General features: G+C 33.8%; 1 protein-coding gene across 1 annotated transcript in view; it reads right to left on the minus strand.

Annotated features, from left to right (window-relative positions):
• Positions 1-20,022, minus strand: part of LOC106101164 — a 123,845-nt gene that overhangs the window by 21,766 nt on the left and 82,057 nt on the right. Inside the window, exon 2 of the mRNA XM_013280298.1 lies at positions 1,637-1,677. Within this exon, the coding sequence (XP_013135752.1) occupies positions 1,637-1,677 (41 nt within the window). The remainder of the gene's footprint in view (positions 1-1,636; positions 1,678-20,022) is intronic.

Consider the following 20,022-nt stretch of genomic DNA (forward strand, 5'->3'; position numbering starts at 1 on the left):
TTTTTGAGAATATTTTGTTTTTGGTGTATTTTGTTTTGTTTTTAGTGCATTTTGTTTTATTTTTCGTGTATTTTGTTTGGAAGTCGGTTTTCTTTACCTTTAATCAACGAAGGAGGGGACACTTAAAGGGAAATATTCCCATACTGTACGTTCGTTGGACAAATTCAGTTCCCCTTTTCATGTTGCTTGTTTATAGGTAAATTTTAGAAAAATTGTAAACTATGTTTTATGAAAAGTTTTTTAATTCATCAGCAATGAATGAAGTAAATGAAATTTATGGAAAAGTCACTTTTAATAATATTTTTAATACATCACGTTTGTTTTTAATTTCATATTCACAGATAATATAATTTTTTGTCGTGATAGTAGTAGGGAGTACTACGGCTGTCCGATCAACTCTAAACATAAAGCGTTATTAGAGTAGGTTTACATAGCAATAGGATAAGGAATCTTAATACGATCTCCTTCACTAACGTTAAGACTAAGAGTGTGCGCACATCTCAAACTAAACTATCGCACAACTGTTTTGTCTCGCTTTGATTCTTATAAGCTTATATGGAGGTGCGCACACTATTCGATTTTCAGTTGTGCTATACAGTCGAATAGGCTGCGAAACATTAGTTTATTCAAAGGAATGCGTCCGCTCTAAGACAAGTAATATGTTCGTCAATGGATATCCACGGTTAAACGTCATTACAGCATTAAAACAATTTAAAAGTTTACGCCACATATAAAATTGTGATAAGATCTTTCGTACGTAACATCAAAGTGCGGTAGTCTGAATGCTTTCGTTTTATTTAGTCCGTTTGAAGGCTTGTTAATATGTTTATCTGTTGACGCCTGTCTTCTCATTCTGAGACAGATAGAGATCTGATCAGGTACACTCCAGAACGAAAGGTTTATTTATTTATGTTTAGATATTTGCAATCAACATGTCTGTACAATCGTGTAAAAAAGTGTTTTAAGTCGATGGAAGTACAATTTTTTTCCTAGTTTAATTTTTATTTTGCTCTTAATTTTCCCTTGTCTTTTTCTGGCAAGATTTTAGAACCTTACTAATCTTTATATAGCGTGTTTACACCTGAAAATAACTATCGTACAACTGTGTGATTGTCAATTGTTTTGCAACCGATTCAACTGTTTACTTGTACAAGTAAAATTCGTGAAGTGAGCGCACCATATAAGCTACAGTAATCAAAGTGGGACTAAACAGTTGTGCGATAGTTTAGTTTCAGGTTTGCGCACGCATAGACAATGTACCAAACTTCAGTATTAACTAGAAATCGATTATATACTAATATTATACAGAAGAAAAAATCGTGTTGTTAAATTTCTGTGTATTGAAATAACTCAAAAACTATGGGGCCGATTTTTTAAATTCATTCACCATTAGAAAGGTAATTTGTCTGTGAGTAACATAGGCCGTTTTTTTTTAATTTTTTTAACTTCACGCTGGCGAAGTTGCAAGAAACATCTAGTCGAATAATATTACTTGATTCAGACATTTGGATTTAACCTTTTAGGTTCAACTATACCAATAGCCGTAGAACTTTGTATCATTTGACATGTGTCGCAATGTGTCCAAACGATTTGTGTCTGAACAATTTGTATGGAGAGATACGATTGATGGATGTACCTCACTTCGCCCGCGCCTCGTGAGAACAATTTCGATGTTACCTGAAACAAACGTAAACGGTTATAAACGTAGGCTTCTATTGTTTATTTTTAAAATCATAGCACTATCTCGTTCATTATCTTTGAATAAATAAAATAGAGTCAAGTTGTTCGTAGTTAATTCCTAATTAGTTGTTTTGTGAATTGTTGTAGCTTAACGGCCTAGTACTGAAACGAAAGCCATTTCGTGCGGACGACGGCGCGGGCAAAAGCTATTCTATTATTATATCTATTTCCTGAAGTATCATTTCTTTGTATTAGTATAATTTTGAAATATCTAAAATAAGGATAAGTATACGAGTCACGTAAATTCATACCAACACCCACGTTTTTATGTAACACAAATAAAATTATAAAGATGTCTCAATTTCGTTTAGATCCGACGTCCCTTAGAAGTAATCCTACATAATGATAGAAGTTTGATCTCGGAGCTATCGATTGTTGTACAAAGGCTTGTATTGACTTGTAGGATTTAGTATAAAAACACCTACGTATTTGTACAATACTGACATTTCTGTAATTCTTATAGTATAGGAGCTATCTTTTTATCGTGTTATAATATTTAGTTTGAATTATTTGTTTAGTAGTAACATCTTTATTTAACTTTTGATTAACTATTTGTGGATTTTTTATTTGAAACGTTATAGCTTAATGATTTATTTGTCTATCACTTATTGAAAATTACTTCTAGGATTATTTAAAATACATGTATTAGTGCAAGAACTATTTAAGTTCCTACTATACTAATATTATAAAGAAGAAAGATTTGTATTTTTCACTGGGACGATTTCAAAAATTCCTTCAACATTTAAAAGTATCTTATCATAATGTTTTAGTGAGTAACGTAGGCTATTTTTTATTAATATTTTTTAAATTCACTCGGGCGAAGGCACGAGCAACAGCCAGTTTTTTTTAATTTTTGCTGGCAGAATGTATGTTACGTTCTATTAAGTCTTATATTTTTGAGAATAATTTATTAAGCGTTAGCTCTTAGACTATATTTGTATTAAGAAATTTCACCCTAATGCTCAGTAACCTTACTTACCTATGTAGTGATAATATAATGCATATGAGCTTTGTCGACAGTCGCCGTAGACTGGACATGTTTATGAACCGAAAAATCGTCTCTTTATCACAGCATTATTGAATTCGAATAAAATTATGTGTGGGAATTCGAAAGGCGGTTATTCAATGATTTATCGTAATTTTGCTAGAGTTTTAAATGTAGCCGTATTATCCTTTAAGTAGACTCTTAAATAACAAATACTTTCGAACACTTAAGTACGATAGGCTTCTGTAATTAATTTAGATTTTGAAAAAGAAGTTGTTTGTAAATATAGAGCGGACAGAAAAACAAAAAAGAAACACTTTACGATTCAGTGTCTTAAACATTTCCCATATTATTTATTTCGGTTTAGAGTTTGTCTAAATAAATTAGATTAGTTTGATGAATGAAGCATATGAAGTATCGAATTCAATTGGTATGAAGGTAAATGCCGTATTTAATAGACAGGTATCGTAGTGACGAAACAAACATGCATAGCGAACAATTTTGAACTATCGATATTCGGTTTAAATAATTATCGAACTCAACTAAAAGTATTATTTTCTTATTGACTAATTTAGAGGATAATTCTATTATTGATTATTATGACAGAAATAATAGCGAAATCCAATTCGATTACGTACGGCTGTAGTAGTAATAAACATTTATTTACTCTCATTATCTGTTATGGTCATTATTAATTTGAGAAAACAGTGTTTTTATTTATTTCATAGGTAATAACTATAAATCTATCGATTCCAACTTCTATAAGAGTCAAAATCGAAAATTGATAAGATTCATGACTGATTTTACACAACCATCCCTTCTAAATTTGAAGTGAATTGTCAAACTAATCTAAATAATTTAGACACACTATAATACCTTTTCCTTAACAAATCTTTTTAGGTAATAAATATTATCCATAGCGGTACGAACGGTAACTTATCTAACGGTAATAATAAAATTAAAAACTATTAAAATTGCTATATGACGCATATAAATCTTTATCAATCACAAAGGAGCTTGCGGCAGATTTTCGAGCAATTTGCCAGCGAATCGCTCGTTAATTTATAATAAGTAAATCACTATACAAATGATTAACTGCCCGAATGGAATCGATTTTATTTTGCTGCCACCGATATGGGCAGTTATATCAAAAGCACAGAATAACTAGTTACAGAGAGTAAAGAAAAATATTTATATTCTACATTGCGTTATCTAAGTTGCGTAGTTCTTTGTTACTGATTGTAATACTTCTTGTTCTGAGCAAAAATCAAGAAACTATATTGCATAATATTTGAAGAAATAGGTATAATTTAATAGTCAAAAAATAAGAGAGATTTCTTATTAAATAAAACTAAATAATCCTTTTAAATTACTGTAAATGTGGTAATAAGAGACATTTTTTATCATAGTTGTAGAACATTTCCTCTGTTGTTAAATACACTATGTCTAGAAGACACATCTATACTTCATAACCTACAATTAGACCGTCTGACGATCGTCGGGTAATTTCACTAATTTCCTATACCGAACAGTTTGCGTGGCGTGAAACCTTTCCGGGTGCTTTTAAAGTGATGGCTTTTTATTCTCTTTTAGACTGACCTTTAAAAGACATTGTTAAAGCTTTTGTGTTATTATTTTTTAATCGTCGATTACAGTGAGTTTTATTTGAATATGGTAAAATTGTCGTTCAACTCGGGTTTATCGTAAATAATTATAACTAAATGTATGAAGCACTGTAATAGATGTATAATTATTTTTATTAAAATTTTATATGAAATAGTCTAATCAAGTGGTTGTAAAATCCTTGATGAAATTTCGTAGTAATGTTCATAAAGTTTCCATTTTAGATATCGCACTGAGAACTTAACGACTAAATAGTTTGAAATATAATAAATCAATGTTTATTCCTACTAAAGAGTTAGCGGTAGTATGCTAGGCATACGCGTTTTTATGTTCTTAGCGACAGTAATACAGTTAACATTCGATTTTCTTTTGTTTCCATCATCTAAAACGTTCATTCCAAATAAGTCAATGTTAGTTTTTACGAAACATAATCTGGGAAGCATGCTGTGTTCTACGCCGGCTTAACAAAGCGTGCGCCGATCCTAATTATAGATAGCTGAATTGTGATCTTACCTTACCCATCTTTAATGTACTCATTTAAAATATCTATAATAAACGATTTATTTAATGTTGTAGCGATTATTGGGCTAACGAGATTTCGAGTTCCGCTAAGTTGTAAGTTTATTTTTCAAATAAAGGATATAGAACAGAGTATGTTCACGTTATACGACCTGAGGGTGCGTATTGGCCGATGTTACGCGGTGTAATTTAATATGTTGCGTGGCGAGCAGTCAGTACATAGTGTTACGGGGCAATCAGCAAGCAACAAGCCGCCCGATGCGAATTTTTCCCCTTGTAACATTACACTGCGTAACGTCAGTCTTGTCTTCGAGCTAATAGTACAATAATGATGTCATATAGCATAGCCTCTTACCCTTTAAAGGCAAGTTATTCGATAGTTTTTATACACAGCTAGCCTATAAAATGTACGGTACAGTAGCCGTGTCGGTCACGCGCCGATGTCGCTTGTCGCTCGTCGCTGCCGCAAGCACCGTGAAATCGTTTGTCGCTTGTTAACGAATCAAATTACATGCTCTTGGGTGGTAACAAATTCGATTATTACTAACTGAAGTTTACGCTGGTGATATTTTTTAGGTTATGAAAGGGCCGTCATTTATCAGTATTTGTATTTGCAAATAAATAAGCGATTTTAAAACCGGTATTTAGGTCTTAAGAACCAATAGTACCTATTGCTTGACTAGAAATATTAAAAACTCTTGATTTATTGCGGGAACTGATTCCTTAGTGCACATTATAAGGTGATAAAGAAGAAGCGACTGAAGCGCCCCCTGGCAAGGATTTTTATATTCTTTGTTTAACCGTAACCACACTATGTGCTAGCGGTTTGAAAACATATAGCATGAAAGGATTTAAACCCTTTACTATTAAATCTATGTTTTAATTTAAAAACGAGTCGATACGTTTACATCCGTTATGTTGTTATAATAAAAAATCTTGAACTATTAATAATGTAGTATTATATTTATTACCAAGCTAAGCAACTTTCAAAATAATAACCAATCACGTTTTGATAGTTTTTATTAATTATTAATTTATTTTAATAATTAATAAGGCAGGGCTGTGTCATAAATATTACGCACCTGTAAAATGAGGTAACAAATGAATCAAGTTTGAAAGACAGTCCGGTTTCAAAGACTATCTTGTGCGCTTCGATACGATATTGGCATCCCTCTCATTCTCTTTTAAAGAATAAAGACAACAATATTAAACTTCAAAATCATTAATATTATGAATGTCGTGATGAATAGATATTTGTTACTACGTATCTGCAAAACGGCTTAACGGTTTTGATGAATTTTTGCACAGTTGTAGAATATAGTGTGGAAGTTCACATTAGGCAAGTAACTCAGTTTTTTTTTAAATTTCACGCTGAGTCGTGGGTTAAAGATAATATATCAACACAACAGTCACGGTAGTGGAGTTTCTCGTTTAAAGCGGGCGCACACCTTTGGTTAGACTGTCGCATATATTGTGCGATTGTCGACTGTTTAGTTGCACTACTAAAAATCGAGTAGTTAGTATGCGCGCCTACATATATATGTATGCTTATATAGGAACCAAAATGCGACTAAACAGTTATGCGATAGTTTAGTAAAAGGTGTGCGCGCTTGTAGCATGTTTCGTAAAGCTCACGCCTAACCCTCTTTCGAAAGCTAGAAGCGATTTATTATTTCAAATCTTGCACAGGTTTGACGACGTGTTTGCACTGTAAATAAATCATCGTGTTTAATTGAATTTAATTTGAAATGTAGCAACTAAAACGATATTTTATAACTTTACTAGCTTTCGCCCGTGACTCCGCTCGCGTGGAAAAAAACCAAAGTAAGTAGCCTATGTGTTTTTCCAGATTATCCTCTAAAACTACACCAAATTTAATCGAGATCCCTTCAGCCGTTTGGGCTACAAACTCTAGCAAACATCCATCCATCTAAACTTTCGCTTTTATAATATTAGTAAGAATTTAATTCATAATTTAACTGTTTCTTTACTACGATCTAACGGTATTTGTTAGTGAATCATAGATCGCTTTGTCTGAAACTCTTTGTCTTTTCAATGGGTGTTGCGATTTTGATATCATTGTGACTATGATAAGCCTCGTTGTACAGTTTGCTAACCAAATACTCGTTTTACTGTGAGAAACTAAACTTTTTATATAGTTACAGTCACTCATTATAAAAATTAGACAACAATAATCTTCTTACCCCTTCGCTACTGGTGGAAATCCGTAGATGTATGTAGTTGGTCTATTGTCTAAGTGTACATTTTAATGCAATTTCTTGACCACCAGCTCACTTTATATGTTCAATTTGTGGTTAAAGCGAGCTCTTAAGAAGCAGTTTTACTGCACTCGAAAAACGCCAAACCATAAAACCGCCATTTCCCAAACATCGCCATCGATTCAAGGTGACCACAAATTGTACATTTTCAGAAAATACTTAGTGTAAAGCGAACTTTATTGGTTATGTGAATATCACGAAATTAAACCACGCTTCTAAAATGTTAGCTTGGAATATATTATAATAATTCTAGTTTCAATATTCATAAGAGCGTCAGTGGCTCAGTGGTTTAAGAACTTGACTTTTAATCTACAGGTGTTGGGTTCGAATCCCGCCATCTACCAATGTGATTTTTAATGTTTCGAAATTCACATGTAACCATAATTTACCCGACGTTCTTACGGCGAAGGAAAGCATCGTGATGCCTGCACATATCGGCGAAGAAATTCAAAGCTATGTATGTATGAAGTCACTCAACCCGCACTCGGCCAGTGTGGTTGACTATGACCTAGTATAGCTTGGGGTAGGCTCCTAGCTGCTGTGTTCCCGTGACCCAGCCATCGGCGGACCGGAGGAACACCGCTGGGTTTTTAGTGGGTATTCCGGCCACGTCTGTTCCTTTTTGGCCGGCGAGTCCCACATACCCCCCCCTAGTAACGGGGGGGGATGCGTAAATGCATTTTCCAAGCGAGAAAAAAAAAGGCTCCTAACTGCTCAGTGGGGATATAGTGAGTTGGTGATGATGATAATAAATTCGAGTTTAATTTTCAAGTTGTTATTTCGATATAAATGTAAAGGAATTTATAATCAGCTTTGTTTTTAATTTATCGTTTTCTTTTTCAGTGTATGTGTTTCTTTGTTTGGTTCGCTTTCACCTGTCAATTTGTTGCAACCTAAGATCGACAGTGGGTAAGTTCATGAATAAATCAGTTTGTCAAGACAGAACAAACGTAACGCCGCAGTGCTGCAAGCGTGAGGTGATACACTTGCATAATATTAAGTGTTTGAATAAAGTACTGTACTAAGGATTCTCGAACCATTGTCGATTTAATTAATTCACCTACCCATCCACTTAAAATATCTTGGTAAGTAGTTTTCTATCATTATCTGAATTTATGTTTTCTGTGTATTTCTTTGTTTAATTTGTAGATTTAACGTTGCCATTGGTGATCTATGTTCTGAAAACATTTAAAATAGTTCCGATTGTTTGACGTTTAAAACAAAAACCAGTAATATAAAAATGCGCTGCGTTCTAGCAATTCTATGACAGAGAATTACATTTTTCATATTTGAAACACATTACGTGTACAAACGCAACAGCTGGTGGCCACAGTTGTGAGAAAGAATTCACTAATGCGGCATTCGCGATTCGTCACTCACTCGATTATCACGCTCCGTCGCACTTAGTCGAGTGATGGTCCGTGGTAGGGGCGATGCGGAATTTAGCGGAGATGGTCGAGAAAACGGTTACTCTTAGATTCTTATATTCTCCAGTGAAATTTTTGTTGGTTCTTCATTGTTTGATATATCGAGTACGTAACAAATGGGGCTCAGCATAGATTATAGTTGGAAGAGTAACGGATTCTTAGAAATGTTGAATATTGTTTTTAATTTTTTTTTTTTGATAAGATTAAATGTTATTTTATTTTATTTTTATTTTTAATTTAGATTTTTTATCTTTTTTGTTTTTAGTCGACTATGGTCTATCATTAGTTCACTGAATTATGAGGTAATTGGCTCTTGTGTCATGTTTTCTATAGTTGATCTATTTATGGGTTTAAATTTATTTTGGAGTTTGTGTTACTGAGATTAAAATATTTTTGGTTTAAATCTATATAAAACTTTACAAGCGCGAGTAAAACGTTTAAATGTACTTATTTATAAATGACTTTGGTGTGTTTGTGGTGTAGTTACATTTTGCCGACCCTGAGAGAGTTCGCGTAATGAATGCCGACTCCATTTTGCGGTTCCGAAGACCAGTTGTGAGCCCGCTGCAATCTCGCAAGCTGATTTTTTTAGCACTTAATGGCCTATCATGAAAATTCCACAGGTGTGGTTTCAATGTATGTTGTACTCGTACGTATGTTGAACGTTTTAGATTTTTTGTTAGTAATTATTTCATCGTAAATATTAATGTTTCTTTTGAGTTTATTAAATTGATACCTATAAGTTTAAAAATGTTAACGTGCCTTTTGTATTGGCTTGCACTTTATTAAATATTATTAAAGTTATATAAAAGTCTAGTAAAAACGATAGTTCTTTTGATAAAGGAACAATTATGGCATCTCATCAATCATGGTATTGGTTTAGTACAAGACATCTGCATTAAGGAACTGTTTTAGCGATCAATTAAATTCGAGACTTCGTGTTATAGATTTATTTAGACTCTTATTGTCATGGTTCTTAAGGTCGTTATTGCGTTGCAGAAAGTTCAGTTTAAGTTACAAAAAATATCAGTATAAATAAAAGCTAAAAGTACAGTCTGTGGTAGCGTGTACGGCGGTCGCGCACAGATCAAAGCGCAGTAAACCATCCGAAGCTGCAATAAACCGAAACCGCGCCATTCCATCCTGCAACGCGCAGGTAAATCAGAGACGCGTGAAGCAACCGCACAGCTTTGACCTATAACCCAACCACGATACAGTAATAAACAACTCAAATGTCCCAACATTAAGGTTTAAAATAAATTGACGCGATTTATAAACGGCAATACATTAAACTTAGACTTTAATACCTCGCATAAGAATATGCACTCAGTGAAAGAAGACATAAAGTTGACTATCGCTTCTCAATGTTTATAAGAGGTGGTTTTTAGTATAGGCAACTCTATGAAGATATTGTGAGGTGTAATGTTGAGCAGCGGGAGGCTGCAGCTTCGCCGACAATGTATTAACACTGCGGCGTGAGTTCGGGAGCGGCGGCCGCGTGTTCCGACGCTCCTCATGATTTAGGGCTGGTCTTTGCGGCTATAAGTCGATATGACACGGTGAGTGCGATATTGCACTAGCCTGATCGCACAGATTTAATTTATGCCACTATTACATGGTAGATTGTGGCTATACATCGATATGATCGTAGTTTCATGTAGTTATATTGAGATATATTGCTTCGAATCTTTAGTATAGTTTACAACGAACTTTATTTTTAAAAAAACTTTTCAGAATCACTTTGCAAAATGATTAAAAATGTAGAAAACTGTACTGATTTTTAAATCCATGTTAAAGTTTTCAACAGTTTTTGTGGTTAATAAATACAATATGAAAAGTTTAAAAGTAACCATAAATGTAGCATACAGTTGGTCCTTCGAGTCGGATATTAAATTTATTCCGTATTGAGCTACGAATAGCTGTCGTTAAGATTAATAAGCGATGTATACCTCACAGTAGGATTTACAGCAATATTATCTTTATATTGGCTGCAACAGGCGGAGTAGCGTGTAAACAAAGGTGAGGCTGGTCGTGTGGTGCGTGCGCACTCTGGTCCTGCGCTGGCGCACATAGCGCGCAAATCACGCGCCCCCTAGCCCTGTTACCATTCTGTAAGCCCTAAAATGCTGCTTTTTATATTAAGTGTGCAAATAAAAGTATTAACAACTAGTGTTAGTTACATTCTTTTTGTCTGTTACAATAAAGGTTAAATTTGTTTGTTAAATTGTAAATTGTCACTTTGTCAGTTCTTAACTATAATGCCATGTCATTACCAGATCACTGTAGGTTTCCACTGATAGTCAAAGCCTACTTTAAGTTAGTGGTACTGTCAATCTATATTCGATTAATCAAATATTACTTTCTATTGAACTTCAACACAAAATATAACGTAAACGCATTGCTGCAAATTTTGACACTACTTTGATAAACCAAAATAAACAAAGGTTAAATGTAAAGCGGCAAGTTAGAGGCCCGTGTACGCAAGTAGTAACGGACACATTTGCATAACTGAACCGAATCGTACAGCTACGAGTTCTGCCGCTTCTCAGAACGCCGGGACCCGGGTAAATGGCCGCTCTGCCGGCGCTAACAAAACGCCTAATCAGTGTAAATTGCCTCCAGGCAATGAGTAACACCTGAGCGCCTTTAACTTAAACACTTGTTTATTGAAAATCTACTTCAAGTTAACTAAGTTAATGGTTATACATGATAAGATGAATCATATTAAGCTATGTTATTGAACCATGTTTATATTGGATTTGTTACGTGTCTGTTCAATTTATTAGTCATTGTTATGAGCAAAGTAAAGGAGAAAGGGAATTTTACTACACAAGTTCTATGATGTAATGTTATAAAAGAAATTGTAGAATAATACTTAAATGTCTTTTCAGACAAGAGATGAAACGTAAAGGAATAATCGTTTATTTTAACAAAGAAAGGAGCAAACGAGCTTCGACATCAACGAGGTGACCACCACTATCCTATGTACATCAAGAATACCAGAAGAACTATAGAAGTTAGCATTTAAGAAAATAATATGCTTTCTTATTAAAGTAATCTTTTGTCTACTTATGTCTTAAGCCGTTAAAAAAGTTACAATGATTTCATGTCTGAAAAGAATGATTCATGTTAAAAACTTCAACGCGTTCAAAAATCATACTTCATAAGTCTGCATTTCTTTATACTGCTTATTATTTGAGACAGTTCAAGATACAAAATCGTTTCGGTTGAACGTTTGAACAACTATCTCTTTCTAACTATTGAGAGTGAAGAGAGGTCTACAAAACGATTACTTCGATTCAAGTTTGAGATAATAAGTGCATCCGGTTAAGTTTTTAGTTTAGATTTTTCTATAGTTATAAGCCATTGCTGTATTAAAACTGTATTCATATTTAATTTAAAAGGTTTCATTGAATTAATTAACATTTTTAATGCTAACTTTATAACGTGCTAGAATAAAAAATAAAAAAACCATAGTTTTTTTTTATTTTTTTAAAACCTATCAAGCGGATATTTGAATTCGACGAAATAGCAGACCGAAATTGGAGATGGGTTGTCTACCTTTAATTTATGGAGTAGAGGACGTACAGAGAGGATATTTCCTCTCCTATGCGTCCCTTTCTCCGTCATCCGCTTCACTAATACTATACTGTCATTTGGCTATCGTATATCTGTTTGTCTTGTAAATCAAAAATCATACTAATGTAATAATTTCGAAAGTTTAGATGGATGGATGTTTTTTAAAGTTTGTAGCCTAAACGGCTGAACAGATTATGATGAAATTTGGTGTAGATGTAGATGATAGTCAGGAAGAACATATAGGCTACTCACTTTTTTTTAATTCTACGCGGACAATGTCGCGCGCGAAAGATAGTTTCTTACATATTTTTTGTATCCAATTAAATACCATAAATGGATTCTCAATTGCACTGTTGTTAGGACATAATGGTTGCTTGTAATTACAGAACGGAACCGTTCAAACGTCAATCTGGCCGAAGAATGAGCAAACAGTAGGTAGTTGCTAAGCATCCAATTAAGTTGGGATATCTTTAAAAATGTTGCTAGGAATTATTCAAATGTAGTCATTTATTGATTGTTTTTTTTTTTACATTTTGATAAAAATTCTTTATGTAAAAACCGATTATAATTGTGTTTTTTTTCCAACATTATGTTAGCTTTCTTAACTAGATTATTTACGACATAAGCAATGACCTTTTGGGTATTATGAAATGCCTCATTGTAGTTTTTGTCAATAACACAGACGAAGTATAACAGGTCGTACTCAGAGTCATTGAGTAGCTACTAATTGTAGATTTAGTAAGGGAAATGTACATTAAACGACAATATATTGTAGATTAAAATAAATTCATCAAGTCCTTATCGTACAAGTTTTTTCCGTGTGGGTTCTCACCGCGGACTGACATTTGAACGTTTTGCGTCATTCGATTGTTTTACTTTGAAGTCGGAATCAATTATTGCACCGGACGGCCACAAACTGACGGCCGGTTTATAGTCTAAGAGCTAACGACAATATTGAATATTTTAAAAGAACAATATTTGTATATAAAAATAAAAATATACCTACATATTTAGTGCTACTGCTTTAGTGTTATTATGATTTTTTATGAATTCATGATATTATTAAGAAGTTTATGATAGTGCAAATTATTAGCGTCCCCAATGGTAGAATTCTAGTTTATAGGGAAACACAGTTTCATCTGAAATTATGCGCTACCATGCAATTATATTATATTCTTTTTTCATGTTTCTGTCGCTCTTACGTGAATTATGACGTCAATAAATTGGCTTGATGTGTTTCTTCGTACATCGTTTGTTACTTTCAATAAATTGTTATCACGTTATTATTGCTAGCTCTTAGACTATACTTGTAACATCGGTATCGGTCATAGTTCAAGTCCGGCCTCTCTCTGAGCTAAAACAGTGAACGCCTTTGCGGTCCATTTCGCTCCGTGAGTAATACGCTCTTGATCTATCGGTGTTGTACAAACATTTTGACGTGCAGATCAACCTTCGTTTTAAGTCGTTTGCTTGCCATATCTGATAAACATTTTGTTGATGGACGTCTGCTTTTATTTAAGGTTTTTTATTATTGTTTAAGTTTCGTTTTTAATGTTCATTGCTCCACCAAATGGGATCATCATCTTCCTCCTTGTCATAATCCCGTAGTGGCGCAACAGATTTTTTTTGTGACTAAATGGCCACTGTTTGCCTTGAAGAGGCATTTACAGATTCACCGGGCTTGAGGAGACCGAGCGCAGACGGCGCTTAGCCTAAACCTCGTTTATGAGTAACTAAGCTCGAAGGCTCCCTCAGGAGGCTCGGCACGAGCCGTTACTTCGTTATTATTACCGGATTGGGAGGCCACCGGGCGCAACAGATTTTTGTCCTCCACATAACTATCACACGTGATCTCAGTCCTACCTTCTTGATCATGTCACCTTTCACGCAATCCATCTCTTTTTAAGTCTACCTCTACCGCTGTACCACACTCCTAACTAACGTCCTCTTTGTTACAAGCGATCCATCCCATGTAACAAAGGCGATCCTCATAACATGCCCATACGATGCTACAAAATAGGATAACGGAAACTTATTTATAGCGTTGTATACACTCGAGTAATTCACAACCAAAACTCAAAGACAAATTGGAGCGGTAACTAAGGTCATTGTCTTAGTTGTAATACGGTTAAATAGAATACAAGACGTTAAGCTTGAATGAATTTTGAACTAATACATTTGTCTATGTATTTGAAAGTGATATACTATGTATAGACCACGGGGTGTATAACTATAGAGAATAGAATACATAGAAGTGTCATAAAGTCAGATTATATAAAATAGGTTTTTTTTTGTATAAAAACAAATTAATTTTAGTTACAGCATATTCGGTGTTATTTACATATGTTTTATTTTGACGGTGTTTTTTATTTTCCAGTAATAAAATGCACTAACTATATTTGAATAATCAGAATTATAAAGTGATAATTTAATTCTTTTATCAATAAACAATCTCAGAGAAGTAAATAGCACAAGTTGTTAAATTTTGTCCAGTCTTATTTTCCTTATGTCTATGTTTCTCTTTATACATTCTAAGTGAATAATCCATTTTGTAAATTGCTTCCAAAGTTAATAAATCGTGCGTAACGTGAGCTCTTTTGTTTTATGGCTATAAAAGTGTCAGGAATAGACAAACTGGTGATGTTGAACGACGCGCTTTAAGTATAACTATTTGAGCTTGTTTTTTAACATCAAAGAAGTAAAAATTCTTTGGAATCTTAATGATGGTTGTTACGTTGTATTAACCGGATTAAAATCATAGTAATATTTTTATACTTTTAAAAGAAGAATCTTTAAACGCATAAGTTGTTTTCGAAGTATTTACGATTATTGATAGGGTTCGAAACAGTCCAATATTCTCTAGACGTATTACCAAACAGTTCAATTGCTGCAACTCCCTGTTTTCACTTATCAAAGTGTGCGTACCGGAGGCCTAATTTTACTCCTTTTCCCTTTCCATTGCTTAAGAGGAGAGGATGAGAAGGGAAAGTGTATATGACGACGAAGGAGACGCATAGAAAGAGGAAATATTCTCTTTACGTCTCCTCCGTCGATTAAGGGTATGCACCGCATCTGCAGTTACCGAACTCTGGGCAGCGGTCGCTTTACCATTTCGGCGGATTCAGCTGGTCGCTTACTCGTTTGCCACCATATAGTTTATAAAAAAGACAGAGTACTTCTGTGTATTTAATCTGTCTTAAATCTAGTATAGATGGCGTTAGAATTAATTAATTAATTTAGTGTTACGTTATATTTATATAATCAGATTAAAGCAGCGTGGGCGTAGTGATTCCCACGGGAGGAGCGAGTCATGCTCCCTAATGGTATCCCGGGCTACTGCTTCGTTAGTCCCTTTCAACTAACAAATTGATAGTTTGAAGTTTATAGAAAAAAATAGTAGAATTTTTGGATCCTTGGTACTGTTGTAATAAAAATTTATCGTCATTTAATTCATAAAAAAATTATAGGAAAATATGTTTTGTTAAGTGTTTTGGCAATAGAAGCCCACGGTTATGTCGAATTCTAACGAATTCAACAATTCGTTACTTTTACCGCAATCTTACTTGCGGAAAAATCGTACTCTCTCATATGTTTAAAACAGTTTATGTTCAATCGAAAATGTATAGTATGTTCTTTTATTATCTAAACTCTTTAAAAATATCAAAATCGATAAGTTATATGGTTAAAGCCATAGAAATAATTGGACCAGTAAGTACAGTTGTTTGAAAATTTATACATTTAAGTTATTAAAAAGTTAAGTTTAATTTCGTATAAATTCCGTGCAATTGCATTAGAAATAGTTTCATAATGTTATAGACGTATATCAGTCAGAATAATTTACAATACAACTTTTGCTCTAAATATGAGATATAGCTTGTTCGTATAATAATTTTGCTGTTCTGATTAATCTGATATGATAGATATCTTTATAGTTTCTTAGTCATAATCTTATTGATATTATAAATGCGAATGTTTAGATAGCTACAAACTCTAACATCAATCCATCCAGGCTTACATCTGAACGGATCTCGATGAAATTTGGCATCCGGACTATTCTCTACATCTATATATAAAGAATAGTCTGGAAGAACACATAGGCTACTTACTTATTTTTTTTTACGCTGACGGAGTTGCGGGCGAAAACTAATGTTACACAAGATCTAATATATAATTTCATGGTGTTAAATTATGTCTAAACCAATAATCGTTAAAAAGCTTGATTTTAATTAGAAACCGTAAGGGGATAGTGCAATCTTACTTGTATTATAAAGTGACCTTCGCATGCGACCCCATCCACGTGGTACATCGATAAAATTTAGCACAGATGTAAATCATAGTTTGGAATAACAAATGCCAGTCTTTACTTTATAAAGAGGAAAGATTTTAGGTATTTATGTTGGTAAATATTAAAGAAAGCAATTTAAGGTATCAATGCAATTAATTTAGAAAATCGTTTTACTTTTTAAAATTACCTTGAACACAGAATTATAAAAAAAATCCGTATTATTTAATGTCCAAAAGTCAGTCACTATTTTTTAGATTCACCAATAACAAGAGTTCCAACGTTGTATCTATAATTTGCTGAGCATGCCTAGTAAGCATTACTTACGACCGGTAACTTGTAATTTCTCAAAGAAATCGGTGAGTTGTCGGCGTGGTCGGGGCACAATCGATGCTGTAGCCTGTAATTAGGTTATTAAAAGCAAGGCGGTTGCTGCGGGGGACGGGACAACGGGGAAGGGGAGATAATAGCCATAGTCTATAGAACAGGAATTATGATTTATGGATAACGGAAACGTGCACATAATAGTACATTTCGTAAGGTTACGAATTTAACATATTTCTAATTCAATATTGCGAATAGGAAGTATTGCGGAGTTTTTATGATCTGTAATTGGTTTTATTTGCGTAGTTCCTTTGTTATTTAATAAAGCAAATGAGTGCCACAGTCCAATTGGTTTCTGTAAAATCTTTAACATTTTCAATGTTATTACAATTTTCAATTACAAAAGTGAACTTGCAGGGCATAAGTATTATTTCATTCTGTGGTCTCTCTGTATGTTGATCGGTGACAGATTTTTGTAGATTAAAAGTGTGCGCACACCTGAAACTAAATTATCACACAACTTTTTAGTCGCTCTTTTAATTCTATAAGCTTATATAGTGGTGCGGTACTCGATTTATAGTTGTGTTTAACAGTTAAATTGGCTACGAAACAATCGACAAACGCACAACAGTTGTGCTTTTCAATTGTTTTATTTTATAATGTTGTTCTACTGCATGTACCTACACTGTGGCGTAGCGTGAACGGACAGCGGTAGCGTGACGCCGAAACAACGCTAATAACAATATCATCGGAGCGCACTCACGCGCGGTTACCTACCAATTAATGCGCACACCCATTCACTTTTATATCTCAGAGATATCGTTCGTCATTAGATATAGAACGATCAACTTATCCGACCCGGTGGCCATAAATTTAATTAAATGACGATACTTTAAAGCCACTGTCACTGACAAGAAAGTGCAACAAAATCTCTGTCTAGATGTACCTTTTCTTGTGTCATATTTCATTCCTTATTTTATTTTACATATTTAATAGAAGTAACTGCGATGATTGCATCGGGCCAGATATGTTTATCACACTGTAGACTGTGATCGCCTGATTTGTGATCGCCCGCGGCTGCCAGTTCAGTATGGACTGAACTTAACCTGTCAAGTCTTGTCTGGGTTTTTCGGGTATTTTAAATGATGTGTAGTAATTTATACGTATCTATTGTCTATGCTATGATTGCTTGCGAAGCGCGAAGTTTGTATTTCGTATAAATCTAGTATAGAATACAACTCAAATCTAATATTAATAATGTGTAGTTATGGGTTCACAATCGCTAAGTTCTGACAGTTTAAAACTATAGGCAAATCTTAAACTGTACAGTTCTATTGACAGTTAGAACTTTGCCTATTTACTTACAGTTTTAACTAAACAGTTCTACTGATATTAAAGTCTGTAGTAGCCTTTTGTTTTGTTTGTACTTACATTTTAAAGATCCAACAAATCACACATAAAAAACTGCGTTTTTATTGTTTTTGCTACGATTTTCTAGTTATAATTAAGTCAAATAAACATACTATTTCAAATTATTAAAATTAAAGTATCTTTAGTTGACAATTGTTTAAAACAAAGTTAGTTTTCTCTTCGCCATATGTAGTTATATTAGCAAATCAGTATTCTTATAGTAAGTAGATTCCCACATAACTTATTTTAATTATTAAATCGATTAAATTGCTTACTAGGTCACTACATATCAGTCTAGTTATAAAATATGAACACTATGTCTTGAAACTGTATGATTTATACTTGTTAGATAGATTCCAATTAATTCGATATCTACACATAAGTCACGTACTAGGAAGCTAAGATAAATACATAAATACATACGTGAGATTCGATGCAAGAATTTTATGTTTCCGCGATAATCATTCAGAGACACAATAACGTAGTCATTAAAAAAATAATAAACACATACAATTTCAACAATGTTGTTTACCACTTAGTACTTAAGTTTAACTTAAACCACGTAAGTTAACTTATGATCGGTTGCTAAATACATTTATTTTATCATTACCAAGAACCAATAGTGTCAACTTGAAAATAGTTTCAAGGGAGTAAAACTCAAGTTAAGTTCAGAAGCACATATGAAGTTATCGAACCAAAAATACTAACGAATGTTCAAAGTAGCTGGGAAACCGGGCATAGCGTATTTATATATTTTTAAATCAATACCACTCGAATTTATTTTTATTATTAGCTTTAGCCCACGACTCCATCCGCGATTAATTAAAAAAAAACAAAAGCAGTCTATGTGTTCTTCCAGACTATGCATCTGTAACAAATTTTAACGAAATCCGTTTAGCTGTTTAGGCTACAAACTCTAAAAAACATCCATCCATCTAAACTTTCGCATTTATAATATATTATACATGCTTTACAACACTGATATTAGGTATCTAACGGTCGATTATTGTAAAGAATCATAAACTTCCGTAGTAATTGCCGTTTTTAAATTAAGGGATGACAAATTTTTAATGGAATTTAGGTTTTAAGAGAGGGTTCATTTAAGTTGCTATACATATTAAATGTCGTTTCAGTAGTCAGCGTTGTATTTAATATACGCTTATTAATTAATCAATATATCATTTGTACGCAAGCGAGATTCGCATGTCAGTACAGAGAATAAATCACAACGCCGCAGGGTACGCGGGGGGCAACGGCTAGTGTTAATTGTTCCAGGCACGGCATCCCTTCATTACACGCTTTGCAAAAGAGCAAGGCGTAACCTGGATTAGATTGATTCATTTTAAGTTTACTTTCTAACAAGTGTAAGGCTAAATGAAGCATTTAATTATACATACAAACTGTAGTTAGTAAAGTTCATGTAACGCCAGAGGCATCTATGTAAATTTATTTTCACTATTTTCAAAACGTAAGTATAGGTCGAACTATAAAGCTTTTAATGAGATTGCAGATTTATCTGAACAATCAATTTGTTATCCCGCCATGTACCAATGTGATTTCCGATTTTTCGAATTTTTATATGTACTTACCCGACGTTCTTACGGTGAAGGAAAACATCGTGATGCCTGCACATATCGGCGAATAAATTCAAAGTTATGTGTGAAGTCAACCAACCCGCACTGGGTCAGCGTGGTTGACTATGGCCTAGTCACTCTAACTTAGGGTAGGCTCCGAGCCCGGTGGGGACTTATAGTGAGCTGGTGATGATGCTATAACTGAAGGTATAACTGATAAACTGTGCAGTTCTGAGTTTTGCTAATACAGGTTAGTTTTACCTACACATTACAACTGAAA

The sequence above is a fragment of the Papilio polytes genome, unplaced genomic scaffold, assembly GCF_000836215.1.
Source record: "Papilio polytes unplaced genomic scaffold, Ppol_1.0 DF824024.1, whole genome shotgun sequence".
NCBI lineage: Eukaryota > Metazoa > Arthropoda > Insecta > Lepidoptera > Papilionidae > Papilio > Papilio polytes.